Source organism: Ambystoma mexicanum, chromosome 9 (assembly GCF_040938575.1).
Source record: "Ambystoma mexicanum isolate Mex_15411 chromosome 9, UKY_AmexF1_1, whole genome shotgun sequence".
Taxonomy (NCBI): domain Eukaryota; kingdom Metazoa; phylum Chordata; class Amphibia; order Caudata; family Ambystomatidae; genus Ambystoma; species Ambystoma mexicanum.
In genome coordinates, this window is record NC_090931.1 from 1,291,328,925 (window position 1) to 1,291,347,686 (window position 18,762).

The 18,762-nt window shown below is 43.8% G+C and overlaps 1 protein-coding gene across 1 annotated transcript in view; it reads right to left on the reverse strand.

The window, feature by feature from the left end:
- LOC138489072 (TGF-beta receptor type-2-like) overlaps positions 1-18,762 on the reverse strand; it is a 517,605-nt gene that overhangs the window by 178,540 nt on the left and 320,303 nt on the right. Inside the window, exon 2 of the mRNA XM_069616638.1 lies at positions 8,215-8,365. Coding sequence (XP_069472739.1) covers positions 8,215-8,365 — 151 coding nt within the window. The remainder of the gene's footprint in view (positions 1-8,214; positions 8,366-18,762) is intronic.

Consider the following 18,762-nt stretch of genomic DNA (forward strand, 5'->3'; position numbering starts at 1 on the left):
GCGCAAAGAGCTGGGATCTGGAAATGTGATGCTTTGGGAAAACCTTTTAGGATACAAGGCCACTACTTTTGAAAGTGTGTGTAATCTCTGGGAAGGGAAGGCCTTCGCCCACCGGGGTTAGGCTCTCTTGCCAGCTGAATGGTAAACGCTTCTATATGTCACGTGTTACTGCTGACCGTCGTTCAATTTCAGAAAGAGGAGAATGCAAGCAGTTAGGGGACACATTCGCAATATTGCAATGCTGGGGACATTCCTACCATTCCGCCAACGGCCTCAGTAAGGATAATTGCATCCACTGGGAATGCAGGTGGGGAGCTAGTGGGGGTCAAGGTTAAGGTTCAAGGAGAAAACAGTATTCTTTGAATCAGTGAACGCCCAGCGTGGTGTGCTTTTAATTGTTCATTCTGTTGATTTTGTGAACATATTTTAAAAAAATGGACCTAAAGAAAAGCACACAGAGCAACATATTATAGGTTTCGGGGTGCTCACATGCTCCAGGGGAAAACACTTACCTCGACAGGATCCGTATCCGGCCATTCAGCTGAAGAACCTCAGCAATGTCTCACTTAGTTTTAGCCTCCAAGCTAAGTGCGCAGCAACGGGGTATGCGCGCATTCCTATACAGGCAGCGAGTTGATTGTGGGTGACGTGGGCATCCACAGGCTCACAGCAATACTAGCAGTACCCACCGTGGTGCGGGCTGAGTGTGAGTGACGGTTGATTGTCATTGATGCGAGGGTTCTGCGTTGAAATAGGCCCAAAATAACCACTGAGGCCTAAAACAGCCCATTTTTGGGTCGAATTCCCCACGTTGTTTTTCTTTGTTTCCATTTTTTATTATTGTGGGGGATACTCCCGCACCCCCATTCACATCCCCCTTCCTTTTTTATACCCTTACCAAATCCAATATCTATTTTTTTTTAAAAGGTACCCAAGTCCATCAAAAAATTCGGACAACAAAAACCTCGTTGTTTTCGGCCTCTGTGTGCTTGGGTTCGATTTTTTGGACGCAATACCGATGTTGAGGCCTCTGAAAGATGCAGGCTGTGTGTGCTGTCCTATCATTGGTGCTGGCTGCTGCTGGTGCAAGATGCCATTTTGGTGTTTTATAGGTAGAGGTTGTCAGTATCTACAAGTTAGCTCCTAAGATAGCTCAATGGGGAAAGGCACGTACTGTCGAGATGTGTGTGCAACCTGCAAGAACAAATGTGAATCCTGGCTTAGGTTTGCATCCAGCCAAGCTCAACACGGATGAGCAGCAAGATCCATATGCCTGTCCATATAGCAGACGCCACGAACGGAACTTTCTGAACGCGCACAACAATTATTACTGAACTGATGCTCAACTATCTTGGTGACATGTCTGGGTCATACTAATTATTTATCTTTCGAAATGTGCACGGCTACTACAGAACGGTATGTGGTTTATGCGTAAGTACATAGCTGAGGGCTGGCAATGATTTCTGATAGGGATATCACTGGTGATAGCTGTGGCAGGCCGGTCATGATTTCTGATAGGGATATCATTTGTGATAACTGTGGCAGGCCAGTCATGATTTCTGATAGGGATATCATTGGTGATAGGTGTGGCAGGATGGTCATTTGCTAATGGCAATGATTTCTGATAGGAATATCATTGGTGATAGCTGTGGCTGGCCGGTCATGATTTCTGATAGGGATATCATTGGTGATAACTGTGGCAGTCCGGTCATTATTTCTGATAGAGATATCATTGGTGATAGCAGTGGCAGGCCGGTCATTTGCTAATGGCAATGATTTCTGATAGGGATATCATTGGTGATAGCTGTGGCAGGCCGGTCATGATTTCTGATAGAGATATTATTGGTGATAGCAGTGGCAGGCCGGTCATGATTTCTGATAGGGATATCATTGGTGATAGCTGTGGGAGGCTGGTCATGATTTCTGATAGGGATATCATTGGTGATAGCAGTGGCAGGCCGGTCATGATTTCTGATAGAGATATTATTGGTGATAGCAGTGGCAGGCCGGCATGATTTCTGATAGGGATATCATTGGTGATAGCTGTGGGAGGCTGGTCATGATTTCTGATAGGGATATCATTGGTGATAGCTGTGGCAGTCCGGTCATTTTTTCTGATAGAGATATCATTGGTGATAGCAGTGGCAGGCCGGTCATTTGCTAATGGCAATGATTTCTGATAGGAATATCATTGGTGATAGCTGTGGCAGGCCGGTCATGATTTCTGATAGGGATATCATTGGTGATAGCTGTGGCAGTCCGGTCATTATTTCTGATAAAGATATCATTGGTGATAGCAGTGGCAGGCCGGTCATTTGCTAATGGCAATGATTTCTGATAGGGATATCATTGGTGATAGCTGTGGCAGGCCGGTCATTTGCTAATGGAAATGATTTCTGATAGGGATATCATTGGTGATAGCTGTGGCAGGCCGGTCATGATTTCTGATAGAGATATTATTGGTGGTAGCAGTGGCAGGCCGGTCATTTGCTAATGGCAATGATTTCTGATAGGGATATCATTGGTGATAGCTGTAGCAGGCCGGTCATTTGCTAATGGCAATGATTTCTGATAGGGATATCATTGGTGATAGCTGTGGCAGGCCGGCCATGATTTCTGATAGAGATATTATTGGTGGTAGCAGTGGCATGCCGGTCATTTGCTAATGGCAATGATGTGTAGTGCTAATGGTGCAGGTGGTGCATCTTACTTGCCATGGCTCTGAATGCTGAGGTTTGGGTAAAGGTCACTAGCTCTCTTTTGTAGGTCATTTGTGGTGGTGTTCGCTGTGGCTTCCACTAGGTTTGGGTAGATGAAAGATTTGACTCAAGGCTAGAGATGCTTTCACCTCTAAGTCGCTGGTGATCCAAGTTCATCGCCGTTGGGTGGTTTGTTCAGCGACTAAGGTAGAATGTGCCCGGGGCTCCAGTGCAACTTCTCAAGAGGCCTTTATTCATGCGTCTTGTTAAGTGCCTATATGTTGCCTTGTAACCACTTCATAGCGCTTGGTTTTCCGATGACCAACAAGCCGCACAGTTAGTTTAGCTAAGAAGCTTGCAGCGTCTCCAACCGTTGGGGATCGACTAAGGGGCTATGGCACAAAGCACATCTCCATGCCAAATGGCACTTCTTGAAATGCTGGGTGACATTCTCAACAGAGGGGTCAAACAATGAATGAGCAGGGAGTAACCATGGCCTCCTTGAGTGAAGCCTGTCGCACCGCGTGAGAAAACGGGTGCTGCAGTGGCGAATGCAGAGCCCGACAGGTTGGAAACTTTACCATTCACCAGTGTTTTCTTTTATGTAGAGAATGCACTGAAGCCTGCAATAGTTGTGTAAAACCTATAATAATTTGTTTTATTACAGTCTAGATCTGACAGCACTATTCACTAGTAAAAGGAAAATGACACCACTACCAAACTGCAATCAGCCAGCACACAGCAGAATTCCTGCTGCCACTAAACCATGTATTCAATGTATTTTTTTTTAAGTTTCCTTTCTTTTCAACTGTATGTGACAAATCAAAGCCATTCATTGTCATTTATGTTAGTATACTTATTAAAATCACTGATCGAGTTGAATACAGAAGGTCTGTCAACGATCTCCCTGTTACTATTTATTTATTTTAATACACGAAAATGGCTTTTAAAATCTGCTCGCAACATGTTTTTCAACACATCGTGGCACGTCGCGTTTTTGTGTTTTTCGCACAGCACTACCGCATGCCACATTTGTTCTACAAATGAACAATTGGAAGATATCTTATGTTGTGTTATTTCTATAGTGCTCTCGCCAAAACGCTTTACAGAGAACATATATACATAAAATATCACCCATTCGAAGTTGGTACTGCTTTTTCCGACCTTGGAAGGATGAAAGGCAGAGATGGCCTTGCAGGAATTTGAACCTGCGACCTGCAGATCACACACAGATCGCAGCAGCGAGCGCTCAACTCGCTGAGCTATCTTACCTCCGTTACCTACCTTACCTTGCACGAGTTTGACACGGGACCGAGAATTGAAGGAGATAGAAAGTATGACCATGCATTATAAGGAATAAAATACCCTGACAATACCTAAAAGGGATACTGCAAGCCGCCTTAGAGTTCTGTGCACTTATAAAGAAGCTTGGCCATTGGCCCTGTTCTCCTGCTTGGTTCCAGAACTCCGCTGTGACTTGCAATGTCCCAGGAGGATAGCTCAGCGGCAACGTGTTCGCCTTGGAAGCAAGAAGTCACGAAGCAGCACAGGTTCGATCCCCTGGTCCGCGCTTAGAAACCTCTGGGTATTTAAGCGCGTGTTATAAATACACAGCTAGACAAAAAAAAACAATTACGCAACTAAAAAACAAACAATTCCTGTAACAGCGCCTCGATGCTTGCAGACTGTGTGAGAGCTTTAAAAATGCAAATAAATAGAACGTCCTTATAACGGTATGGGGTATGTTATCCAATATATTACACCTTGAAAAGGAACTAACATGGCCCCCTCCCACCATGCCTGGCAAAAGCGTGGTTGGTTCTGACATGGGAAAGAATGTGGGTCTGGTGGTGCGCAAGGATTGAAACCGCAGTAATCTCGGGAGGATAGCTCAGGGGCAACGTGCTTTCCTTGAAAGCAAAACGACACAGAACAACACAGGTTCGATCCGCGGGGCCGCGCTTAGAAACCTCTGGGTATTAAGTGCGTTATAAATAACCTTTCATCATCAATCCTTTGTTTGAATGCCATGGCCAACCATTTACGAACTATGCGTGACGGAAGATTGTCAATGATCATAAAAACAAGGTCCTGTGACCTAGTACAGGATGGCATGACAGAACACAACAGACAGCTAGCTGGCCCTAGTAGGCTTGTGTGGTCCGACAGACCACACACACATCCCTTCAACGGGACTCGTACTGTATATTGCAGTGTTATTGCGTCCCCTGACCTCTTCCTTGAACAACGTAAGGGACTAATAATGTTCATATCTGTTGGGGTGGGAAATGCTCACTTCTGGGTGGGCATTTTGTAGGGCAGTAAACTTCACTGAAAATGTACCCATTTTTTAAATCCAGAAACTATTTGATCGGAGTTTCTGATAATTGAGGGTATGCCGTGTCTCTCAGAGCCACCAGTCCTCCGGGCTCGATTATGCTAAACACCTCGGCATCGGCCTTCCACAGCTTTTCATTCCCAGACTTTGGACTACATAAAATAAAGTCCATGGTCAGACCCCGCCTTCACTGGCCCCCTGTCTTCTCTTGCTTCAAATTAAAGACCCTCCCCTTCACCCACAGAGCCATCCATGCCCAAGACCCACACTTTCTCTGAAAGCTCTTCATGGACATGCCTGGGGGCACTGCAGACAGTTTGCTTCCGTGCAACGCGCTCCTCTCGGGACTGTGGTGAGGCCATGGAGCGCAAGTTCAAAGCTCAGGCTTGCCCCAACTTTTCACGGCATCCTTCCATGGTCAATAAATTGAGTACCCCAAGTGGGTCATAATACCAACACCGATTATTGTGGATCCAGATCATGTACTGTTTACATTATTATTATTATTCGACCCCTTACAAAATTCTGCAAGAGCACTTGGGCAGCCACCTGTTTCCATTTCAAGCTCCTAGTTCATAGAGCACTTTGCCAATACAGCTACTACTTCAAGAGAACTACTAACTGTTTTGGCACCTCTTAAATATATATTTCTTTCCTTTCTCTATGTAAGAACTCACTCTAATATGTCTTTTCATACATTGGGGGTCATTACGAGGTTGGCGGTAGCCAGTGTCTTGAATTTTCCGGCACCCATCAATGGGGATTTACCGGGGCATTACGGCCCAGCGGTCCCAGTGATTGCCTATTGCCGGGCGCCGGAAAATATTACTTCCCATTCCCATTCGAGTCCCATTGGACTCAATGGGAATGGGGAGGATGGATGGACCGGCACCATTCACGAAGGGTGCCGGTGCATCCTTCAAGGTCTGCAAGCGGGTGCCTACCTGGCGGGCGGAAAGGCACCCGCTCGCAGAACTCATAGTTTACCAGTCCGGAAGCAACGCTACCGGCAAGCTTACCGGTACCATTGTTTCCAGGCCGGCAACCTTGTATTGAGGCCCATTGTTTGCATTAGGAAACCTTGGAATATTGTCTCCGGAGTGCATCTGTTTGCAATCTAAGGATCGATTTGCATCTGCTTGAAACATGTTCGAATGGGAAGGGTGTTACGCTACTGGCCCATCTATCATACAAGTGCGGCGGACAAGATGGATGCCCAGTAATTTCTGAAGCCAAAAGACTCCATAGGTGGGAACATGATGAGAGCCCAAGAGATGAGAAGATGTGCAGAAAGGACTGAGCAGGATTTGTATGCGGATCTTATAAGCAATTGACTTGAAATCCAGTTTGGTGACTACTTTGGATGGCCAGCTGTTGTATGTATGTGTCACAGTCACATGGAAGCGCAGGGTCTTTAATGTGAAGCAACGGAAAATGGGGGGGGGCATTATAGTTGCAACACTGCAGGCGGTGGGGGGCACTGTGGGCTTTCTGGGTATTGGTAAATCTTGTTGCTTTATTTCATATAGTCTGAAGTTTTGTAGTTAAAAGATATATCAGAGTTTTAAAAAATAAACTAAACATGTCTTGTGAAATTGATGCAAATAATTGTCTATGCGCCTTAATTCCTATATAGGAAATATTCATTTTTAGTTATAAACATGTGAAGTGTGTGCATATTTGTGTATACTCAATATGAAAGAATGAAGAGAATGATTGTCTGGATGAATACAGTCAGATGCACATAGCTCGGATATTTGATTTATTTGTAAATTATGTCGTAAAAAGTGAGATTCATTTCCCAAGTGTAAATGAGGATTAAAGAAAAGGAGAACATTTAAAAGAGTCGCCTCAACCTTTCCTGGTTCCGATTGTTGCAGTATTTTCAAGCACACTGCATTTTCAATGCTATCATATTTATCTTATGGTCCTGGATGTTTACATTACAGAGCATAGTTGTGGAATGTCTGACTAGGCGTCATTCCTCATTAGAAACCCTTGAGATGGCCTTACACTAAGTTTCTAAATGACCCTGTCCATCGGTGCCCTGTTGCCTTTGGGTATTCTAAGCTTATTATGGCTAGATCAGTACTAGGTCCAATCTGGCTAGCCCAGTAGTAGATGGCACTCGGCAATTAAGCTCAGCTGAGACCCAGGCCTTACTCAGGTCTGCTTTCCACCCCAATCTCACTCACTAGAGCGTTCATACATTAGAGCGTTAGACAGTCACTGCACGCAGAGGGAAGCACTCTGCGCCGTTGCTCTTGACTTCCCTCTGCGCTTCCCTCCACATTCAGCCATCACCAAGTCTAGGCTTGGCGTGTTTTCTCTTGGCCTCTAGGCGTGGCAGGGACACAATTAGTTGGTTGGGAAAATTAAACCTATTCCCTGGCAACAAGATCCTCCCATCATAACAAACTTGACATGAGCACATCTCTAGTCCATCACATGGTCACACACTACTTTTAAACATTATTTATCTTATGTATTTTGAATCTTCATCACGTCTGCAGTGCCTTAGCTTCCAAACAGGGTTGTCTAACTCCGGGCCTAGAAGGCCAGGATCCTGATGGGTTTTCCGGATATCCCTCATTAATATGCATGCGGCAAATGTGCATACATTTAGAATCATTGTATGCAAAATGATCTCATGGATATTAATGAGGGGTATCCTGAAAACCCGGCATGGATCCGGCCCTGAAGCCCTGGAGTTGGACAACCTGTATACCACCTCAATATCTGTCATCCGTACGGCAGATTTGCTGTACCCAAATCGACTTGTATGTGTGCTATCATAAAACATGTTTCAGTTTCCTCTGTCCACGCAAGTAAAACATTTTACGCAGGATTGTCATAACTACACCCTCTTTTTCCCACCGCTTTCTCTCCCCACTTTTCCTTTCTTCTGTGGACTAATGTATAGATACCTTGGTCTGGGGAAAGTTATGGCAACCTCAAGACAAGTTATGGCACTCAGAGGCATGTGCGATGGTGATCGGGCGGAGTATAAAAGCTTTAGAACATAACATAAAAGTTACAACTGGCTTCATGCTCTGGAAGGCAATCAGCCGGTCCTTTTGGCACATTACAAGCAACCACCAAATACATTCACTAAATAGAATATTAAATAAATAAAATTCACTCTGTGCCTTAGCTTAGCAAGAAACAGTGGCTTACCATATGGTCACACATATCTCTTCTGCATTTTCACAATAGGAGCTTAAGGAGCAGTTTGTGTAGCACACCTTCCCCTCGCACACCGGGTGTGTGTAGTCGCACCACTTACACACATTGGTCTTCAGATTTCTGCGGGCACAGGTGTGGAAAACTACGAAAGAAACATATATGAAAACATAAGTCTGCGTTTATTAATAGTTCGCTTTCCTTCCTATGCACATCTGCAGCGCTATAGCATATCATATGGACCACATGTTTTGCTCAGGCTGCTCAGCTCGCCATTCAATTTATGTCTTCATTTTTCTATGGGCCTACATTTGTGGTTTAATACGGTTGGTCAAAGTCATTTGACTTGCATGTCTACATAATCTACAGGCATTCAAGTACATATGATTATACAATGGGCATCATTAGGACTGTGCCGGTCCGGTAACAACGGTGCTGGTAAGCCTACCGACACTGTTGTTACCGGGCTGGCACAGTATGAGTCTGCGGGCGGGTGCCGTCCCTCCCGCCAGGGTCTAACCTGGCCGGTGGAATGGCACCCGTCCACAATGTTTCACAGAAGCACCGGCATTGTTGTTACCGGGCTGGCACAGTACGAGTCTGCGGGCGGGTGCCGTCCCTCCCGCCAGGGTCTAACCTGGCCGGTGGAACGGCACCCGTCCACAACGTTTCACAGAAGCACCGGCACTGTTGTTACCGGGCTGGCACAGTACGAGTCTGCGGGCGGGTGCCGTCCCTCCCGCCAGGGTCTAACCTGGCAGGCGGAACGGCACCCGTCCACAACGTTTCACAGAAGCACCGGCACCGTTATTAACGGTGCCGGTGCTTCCATGGTCCCCATTCCCATTGAGTCCAATCAGACTCAATTGGGAATGGGGAATTACATTTACCGGCGCCTGACTTTCTGGAACGCCGGGGTTGTAATCCCCGGTGTTTCTGGCAAGCCAGATGCCGGCAAATATTGTAAATCCGGCGGCAACCTGCCGGGTATACCGTCACAGTTACCGCTGGATTTCTAATGAGGCCCAATGTTATCCTGGGCAAGTATTGTATGCTCCCATTGACCTGCAGACCAAGTAGCCTTCAAATGTCACTTGGTGGTGGGTACAATGAGATTGTTTTGACATTGACAGGCAAAAGGAATCCATTTTTAGTTTTGGCTATTATGTGGCGCTTAAGCTGGAGTAAAAATGCAGATGGCATGAAGAGGGACACACAGCTTGCGGGCGTTGTTTAGTTATTTATCCGCCCATTGACTGCCCATGGCCATGCTAATTATTAAGTAGTCCACTAACAGGAAAACACGTTATGCTCTCACTAGTCTGTGACACTGTGTTTATTTAAGCTACAACTAAAGCAGCCCCTGTCAACTTCCCTGCCTCCAGCCTCTCGTCCTTTCAAAGCCAAACATTCCAACCCTTTCAAACTAGGGCCTAAACATTCCACATTTTGGAACTTTCTAACATTCTATCAAGAAGGTCAGATCCTTTCTACTTAACCACTCCCTAAATCACGCAATGATGAGAGATACTACAATAATGAAAGTTAATATCTATACATTGTCACATGAGTGCATGTGTAACATCGAGAAAAGAATGGGTTTGCTCTCAAGCTGCGCACACACAAGAGATAACAAGCACAAATGCTGAATAGATTAGCTGGTTTTAATCAACGCCGTTGCAGCCTGACACGTGTTTCGAGCTTCCTGCTCTTCTACTGAGGCTGCTTTTACAAAATTATAAAGTGTATTTGTTGAAGTAGAACCATATCGCAAATCACAATTCAATAATAAAACAAACATTGCCCAGACCCAAGGCAAACAAGGCAGTTAGGGTATACCAAACAGAGGGCAAGCGAACAGGGTGCATTGCATAACATATGGTAAAAGTCAGGTACACCGAATGCACACTTCAATTTTAAACAGTACAGAAAAGAAAAAAAGAAAAAATATTTACACAAAGTTCGCCATTCGGTGAGAAAAGGATATCACATGGGGGAGAACAAGGGGAAAAAAAATAAAAAGAAAACAATTATTTAGCAAAAAGGATGCTAATGGTGATCAACCAGAGTTACATGTGTTAAACCAGAATTTGTGTAGTTTTACCTTAATCTTGGCTTGTCTAAAGTCTGTGTACTAAAGAAATGGAAAAATTGCACAGAGATACTGCAAAAAGAAAAGATGGCCCGCTTACCAGTGGTTGAAACTAATCGATTTAGCAATTTGGCCGTGGGCTCCCTATAAAACAGAGAAGGGATTCCAATGTTAAAGAACCTCTGGCGGGCTGGATTGGCACATATATTTAAATTGTATTTGTGAAATGACATACCAATAGCTTGCAGTTGCAAGAGAATCGCATCTGTAAATTATTGTGTAGCTGTAGCGCGAGCAGTATTCAGAGGATAAGAATACGTGGGGAAGGAAAAGAAAACAAAGAAGAGTCAATTATCCAATTAGATGGGCTATCTCTGCGATTGTCTACACTAACGAGGACTAGACGTAAAGCCCCTGCTAGAGGCAGGGTTCATGTACAAAGTGTCAGCGTTTACTCACCAGCGCGTTCGCTGGCTGTCAGAGGAACTGGAGCCAAACGCGCACCCTCTGTGTCCGAAGTTAACTGGGACAGGAGAGGGAAGCAACAGAGAAAACGCCCGCGCACGGGCGGAATCACACAAAAACAACAGAAAAAACAGTCACCATGTTATGCTAGTGTTGATAACATGAATTGGGTTCAAAAGGAACCCCGAATAGATGAAGAAAAAAGTGAAGATTGCAATTAAAGAAATAAATAAACTCTGAGAAAATTTCCCGATCCATGGGAAAAAAATAATTAAATGGGCTTAGGCTGCGCACAATTGACAACAGTGTATGTGAAGTACACACATGCCTGATTTTAAATGCGCACAGTTAACAAAAATGAACTATATGCAAAGTTTGCGCTAAAAACTAATCTGGAGCAGGAGACATAGCATAAGACATAAGTATTAGGTAAACGCATGTAGTCATTGGCTGATCACCACTATAACAAATAGTAATAAACATACCTATTGGTAATAACATGTGAAATGGTACATTATGATGCACATGTAGGGTAACTTTGAACAGCATGAAATCACAAAAAGACAGATAGTTCATGGTCTGTCCTTAGGCCAAAATCTATAGTACGGTATTGGCAAATCAAACGGGCTTCTAGTTGCCTTAGTTTCAGTTTCAGGTTTCCTCCATGTTGTGGGAGGGAGACCTTCATAATCCCAGCAAATTTTATCATTGCCTTATTATCCATTTAATGGGCTCGTTGCCAGTGCATGGCTAGGGGGTATTTGGAATCAGGTTGTTCAATAGAATATAAATGTTCCCTGATTCGAATTTTCAAAGGACGTATGGTACTACCAATGTAGTAAAGGCCACAAACACATTTAATGCAATAGATGCAAAATTTAGAGTTGCAATTAATGAAAGACATGATCTTGTGTGTGCCTAAGTGTCCAAAGTACATAGACGTGGTCTCTAGTGCATGGGAGTACATGGAACAACCCCCACATTTATGAAAACCGGGGCGTGGAGGTTGATGTAACCATGTTTGATGCTGTGATGGGATTGACATGAATGAGGGAGAAAGAATATTCTTACGGTTGTTTGCCTTAGTATAGATGAAACTTGGTGAGTTGTCAACCCATGGGGTGATATCTCGATCGAGTTGTAAGATGTGGCAATGCCTTTTGATTATATTGTAGAAAACTGAACTATCTGAATTGAATCTAGTAATGAATTTCAGTTTCTGAGAGTTTACGGTCTCATTTCGTACTTTCGGTGTGAGTAGATCGCATCTCTTCATGACGCGCACTTCTTGTTCTGCTTTTGCTACTGATCGTAAATCATAACCTCTAGCCAAAAACCTTTGGCGTATCATTGAACATTCCTGATCAAAATCATTAGTCAACAGACAATTCCGTCTTGCCCAGATAAATTCACCCTTGGGTATGTTGGAGACTACAGTTTTCCTATGGCAACTAGTTACATGCAGAACTGCATTCACAGATGTGGACTTTCTATAAGCTTTGGTCACAAACTGATTATCTGAGATACTGATTGTAAGGTCTAAAAAATGTACGCTCGTTAAGCTGTATGTGTGTGTAAATTGGATGCCCCAGTTGTTGGAATTGAGGTAAACAACAAAATCATTCAAACACTCAATAGAACCATCCCAAACCAAAAACACATCATCAATATATCTCTTCCACATGTGGATGTGTGGTGTGCATAGTTGATTAGAAAAAAACAAGTTGTTGTTCGTAATTGTGCATGAAAATGTTTGCTAAAACAGGGGCATAGCTTGCCCCCATCGCAATTCCAATAAGTTGTCTATAGTAGGTGTTATTAAAGAGAAACACATTGTTGGAAAGGGCAACAGTTAGTAAGTCTTTGATCATTTCAATATGTTCAAAAAAAGAAGCTGAATGTGCGTGAAAAATGAAATCAATACTACTAATTGCTTGCTGATGATTGATAGATGTATAAAGAGCTTTCACATCAAGTGTAACCAAGACCAGATTGGGTAACATTGGTAGTTGGTCAAGTATCTGGAGAATATGCATTGTATCACAAATAAAGGTTGGTAGGGTGTTTACTAATGGTGAGATGCATTTGTTGATGCACAAGGAGGTAGGTTCTAGAATACCGCCACCTCCACTGAGGATTGGTCTGCCTTCTGGTATTTTGACAAACGGTTGATGTATTTTTGGCAAAAAATAAGCAGTTGGCATTGTTGGCCCGTCAACAATTAAGAATTGTCTTTCTACATCGGTTATCAAACCTGCTGTATGCCATTTGTCCACCACTGATTTAATTGTTCCACCGAGGGTGGTCGTGGGATTACCAGGTAAAATTTCGTAGCAACCAGGGGAGTTTAGATGAACAAGACCCATTGCAATGTAGTCTGCTTTATCCATAATAACAACGATACCTCCCTTGTCTGCTTCCTTTATGATAATGGTGTCAATTGAGACCAAATTGTGTAAAGCTTGTTGTTCTTTACTGGAAAGGTTAAATCTTGTATGTTTGGCAGAATCTTGCAATTTGTGAATATCATTGATTACAGCTTGGTGAAAAGTATCGATTAGGTTGTCCTTAGGAAATACAGGAGTAAATTTAGATTTGCTTGATAATTCCTTTATTTTCAAACTCTGTTGTTGAATATTTAAGTCATGCATTAGGTTCAATATATTCTTATTGGGGTCTAATCCACATTCATCAATCAACATTAGTACATGAGTACTCAACATGGTTTGTAGTGTGATGTCAGATGGTTGGGGTTCTTGGGGCTTGCTTTTGTAATATTTTACTTGTGTCGCAAAGAATTTATTCAATTTTAATTTGCGAATAAATTTGAATAGGTCAATCTGAATTTGGACATATTCATTAAAACCAGTTGGAGCAAAAGATAGCCCTCCGTTGAGGACTGCACGTTCGTCAGAGGAGAGCGAATAACTACTTAAATTGTGAATTAAATCTATCTTATTTGATTCCTGAGAGTCTGTTGGTATGATGCCCGTGTGACTCTGCGTTGGGTGGGTGGGGCGTTTGCGCCTGGTAGGTTGGCCACCCCTTGTGCCCCGAGGCTTGGGTCTGGGGTTGTAGTATTGCCGGATGGGGTAACTGGAATCGGACCTTTTTGGCCGCCGCTAATACGGCTTGACGGTTGCCTTACTTGTACCTGCGTATTTGTTCTAAAAAAGGCGTGGGCTGAATAATGGGTCTTTGTTCCCCTTCTGTGAACTCAATATCATCAGAGGGATTGATCTCAAGGCCAGCTGTAGGTGCTTCAGAATCAGTCTCAGAGATAGGTTTGTCTCCGTCGCTGTCGACTTCAGACTTCTTTTCTGTACTGTATTGAATTGAAATGTGCATTCGGTGTACCTGACTTTTACCACATATTATGCAATGCACCCTGTTCGCTTTGTCCTCTGTTTGGTATACCCTAACTGCCTTGTTTGTATTGGGTCTGGGGCATTGTTTGTTTTATTATTGAATTATGATTTGCGATATGGTTCTACTTCAACAAATATACTTTATAATTTTGTAAAAGCAGCCTCAGTAGAAGAGCAGGAAGCTCGGAACACATGCAGGCTGCAACGGCGTTGATTAAAACCAACTAATCTCTTCAGCATTTGTGCTTGTTATCTCTTGTGTGTGCGCAGCTTGAGAGCAAGCCCATTCTTTTCTCAATTCTATTTCCTAGTGGGTAATCTGGCAGGTTCCCACCCAAGCTCTCAGCCGCAGCCCATCCACAACCACCGAAGCTGCCGTCTATGCTCTGTACCCTTTTGGCCCTTTCTCTGCCACTCTCTTCCTGCATGTGTAACATCCCAAACTCCAAAATAACACAAATCCCTAAAAATAGTCCCACCAACTATCTGCCCCTCCCCGCCCAAAACAGATCCTTTTGGGATTTCTTTGAGTTCGTTTTCTGAAGCAGTGTCATCAAACTGTGGTCTGCAGTGTTATTTGTAATCCGCCTTCTGAGAGTTATTTGCTTAATTGCAGCTGTAAATGAGCTACTGGTGTAATAAAAATGCCTTAACCAAATGGGCCTCCAACCGCTTGATTCGCATCTGTTGCTTACATTGAAGTCCTGCTAAAAACAAGCACTGTTAAAGCCAATAGTTTTGGCTCGTGCATATGTATTACGTAGGCATTTGCCAGGCACTAACACCATATGGCCAGGCAAAATCGCACAGCTTTCTAGCTGTGGCCATCTTATCACCTTCATGGCAGTGTCTGGTGAGTGTCAATCCTATGCCTACACAAAAGCCAAAACTGTGGCTTTGCCAATGGTTCTTTCTATTTAGAAACCTATGACAGGATATCTGATGCAACTTTTTTGTAGTTTTTCTGTAGCATTTTATGGATTTTTCTGTTTGCCAATCATACAGACAGTAGAATCCAGCTTTAGATATGTTACTTAAGCATTTCAGCTGCGTGATCATTGACTTATTTCAACGGTTCAAATAAACATCGGATTCAGCGAATCTCACAGTTTAAACCTTAAACATGACTGATGCAATTCTTATGAAGACTTGCTTTTATCATCAAAAACAATATCATTTATGATCATGAAATTACAGAGGGATTCCAGAATGCAGGCAGCAGCATGATCCTGTTGCTCCTGACCATCTCTCTTTTATGATTGTTGGTGATTATGAACTCTAAAAAGAAGATTGAATCAGCTGAAAACCCAGTGCCTAAGAAACCAAAATCTGCTTCAGAGATGGAGGAGGCGCCTAGCACACAGGATATATATTCCTTGCTGCTGAAGATGGCCCAGGATCTTGGGAAAGCTGTACAGGATGTGAGTGATGTCAAATCCACTATGGAGGATGTTTCCTTGAAGGTGTCACAGTTGGATTGCCAGGTATCAGCCTTGGAAAGTGGGTCTGCATCCATTTCCTCTGAAATGGCTAGTAGTGTCAGATCTTATAACAGCCTGAAGGATGACGTTCAGAAAGGAAAGGACAAAAATCTTGAACTGGATTTGAAAGTCAGAGCCAGGAACCTGAGGCTGGTTGGTGTTGAGGAGGATATCTCAGAGGATTTGATGAAACTTGTCTTGGACATTTTAAAAACTTCCTTTCACTATGATCAGGCTGTACTAGGTGACCTGGATAATGCTTATAGGGTTGGCAGAAAGGATGGACTTAAATCCAGACAGATCCTCATTTCCTTCACTTACACAAGGATCAAAGAGGAAGTGCTCAGGTTGGCAAGGATGAAGGGTAAAGCCTATTATAAAGGGAAACAGATTTTCCTCTAGCCTGATTTTCCCAAAGAGTCTTTGGCCATACAGAAATTATTTAAGGAGGCTAAAGAGATGGCCAGGATCGCTGGGGTGAAGGCTTTTCTAAATACGAATAATGTGTTGACACTTGCCCTGCCTGGTGGAGATAAATCCACTTCAGACCACACGGTAGGCTGGCTGGAGCCATTGCTGAACAGAGACATTTAGTGTGACTTATAATGTTTATTTTTGGTGTTTTTAATTTTTTTGGTTTTGACAATATGGCGCCTCAAGTTGAATACAGTTGAACGTTTTCGTTTTGAAAATAAGTGACCTCACTCTGCTCGTACATCCCATCGGCTCGCCCATGGACTTTTGCTGGAGGCTATTCGAAGAAAGGACCTTGCTGAACATCATGGTCACATGACACGATGCACGCCGCGTGTGACATCTTTTTGATCTTGTGTAATGCTACGCGGCCGTTCGTGTTGCGATGGCGGATGAGTGAGATGCATTCGTGGACGCGCCTCGGTTTTCCTTGTTCGCTCGATGTATGACGAACGGGGAAGTGCGCTTTGGCGCCGAGTCCTGGAGAAGAAGGACCCTCAGCAAGTAAGTGTCATGGAGGCATTCTTTAGGATGTCGTGCGCTTGGGTCGGCAGCTCCCATGCCATGCTGCATGCATCCTCCAGGAATTGGTTCAGTGTGGAGAGCCATAAATTTTATAAGCACGTCAGCGCATGACAAAGTGGGTGCAACACGTGGCCATGCGGTTGATGGTGGATCAGCCTTTTGTTCGCCCTGTTCCACTGATCCAATGTAATGCATTGATTGCTGGGCATGACAGTGGTGGCAGTCGTGATGGCAGTTGTGACTCAAGTTGCTCGTTTGATCATTGAAATGACCTGGTCATCAATGCCTCTCCAGTTCGGCGTTAACTGAACTGGTCACCGAAATGCTGCCAGTACGAGTGTTTCAAGGGCATGCTGAATGAGGGCAGACTACTGCAATTAAGGCATAGCATGGTCTATTTGTGGAGGTGGTGTTGTACCTAGTTTCATTTGTCCAGCCCTTGATTGGAGATCGGTGTACTGTGGAAGGTCTCCAATCAATTTTTTTCTTTTTGGAATTGCCTTGCTCCCGACTCGAGGACTTTCCACAATTGGGAGCGGCTGTCCTAATACATGCTTCCTTCCTTGTCGCTAATGTTACTGCTTTGGATCCGGGACATCTGGGCACCTCCTGGCTGGCCTATTTGTTTTTCATAGATTGAACAGGGTTATTTACGTTGCATCTGTTGCTTTCCATACATGGCAACAGGTCTGTAACATGTGGCTAAAATGCTGATTTTTCATGTGACAATGGAGGGTTTTAATTTTTTCTGTTGTATGGGTTTCGGCATGTGTCTTTCATGCACATTTGATCCTTACATGCGAATACTAACCACGCGTGAATTTTGGTTTTTGAAGCTCATGAACCTGCCTTTTGCATTGTCTTTGATGTTTCAACTTTGCAAGTTTTGGATTTTAAGTATGGCTGGGAGATGCTTGACTACATTCAGGAACGTTTATTAGTTTTGATAGGTCCTAATGATGCTCTGTCGTTAATCATTAGGGCCAGCTGATCGACTAATGTTTGCGGTTGTCTCTGGTGGGCGGGTGGAGGAGGACTGTTTGTTGGATTTTCGTGTGTGATGATTGGATGGCAATTCACTGCCAATGTTGATCTTTTAATGATCTGGATTTGGGATCCCCTTGAGTGATATAGGTGTCCTTTATCCTCCAATGCACAGTATTTGGGGGGGGGGATCGGTGATGTAGTAGAGTTGTATTTATGTTGTATTGAATAGATGGAATATTTATGTTTGGATAATTTGTATTGGGATTGATGGCCCACTATATGGAGGTGTATGGGCGGAGTGAGAAGAGTTTTCAACTGTGTAATTTCTGGTGTTTTGTAGGAAATCATACAGTGAACATGGTGGGTGAGGAGTTGAGGTTGGTGACTTGGAATGTTAACGGATTGAATAATGTCAAGAAAAGGATGAACATTTCGCGATTATTAGATGAACTCAAGGGCGATGTGTGTCTCCTGCAGGAGACTCAGTTGGCAAAAGATGAAATTGAGAAATTGAAGAAAGGTTGGGTGGGGCAGGTATATGGTTCCTCATTCAATACCAAATCGAGGGGTGTGGTGGTTTTGTTCAGGAAAAACGTCCAAGTCAGGGTTTTGAGGGAAGTGTCTGACAAAGAGGGGAGGATAGTTGCTCTGCTGCTTGATGTACAGGGCCTTGAGGTGTCCTTGTGTAATATTTATATTCCCTCGGTGGATGACGGATCCTTCTTCAGAAAGGTGGCGCAAATATTGCAGGATTTGGGGTCCAGGAACATTGTGTTGGGTGGAGATTTTAATATTATTTTGGACGAGTCAGTGGATAGGAGTGGGAATCGTTCTAGGGGTGGTGCATACTGACAACATTTGGCCTTGGCGGATTTGCTGTTGGAACATAATTTGCAGGACTGTTGGAGGCTGGAACATCCCTTGAATAGAGAGTACAGTTTTTACTCGGGTGCACATTCAGTATATTCTAGAATAGATATGTTTTTGACTGCTGGTCGGATGACGGAGTGTTGTGAAACATTTGAGATTGGTAACATACTTTTAACTGATCATGCACATGTGGTCTTGCAATTGTGGCTGTGAGATGCCCTGAATGTACATACATTTTGGAGGATGAATGTTTCATTGCTGCAGAAGGATGATGTGTTAG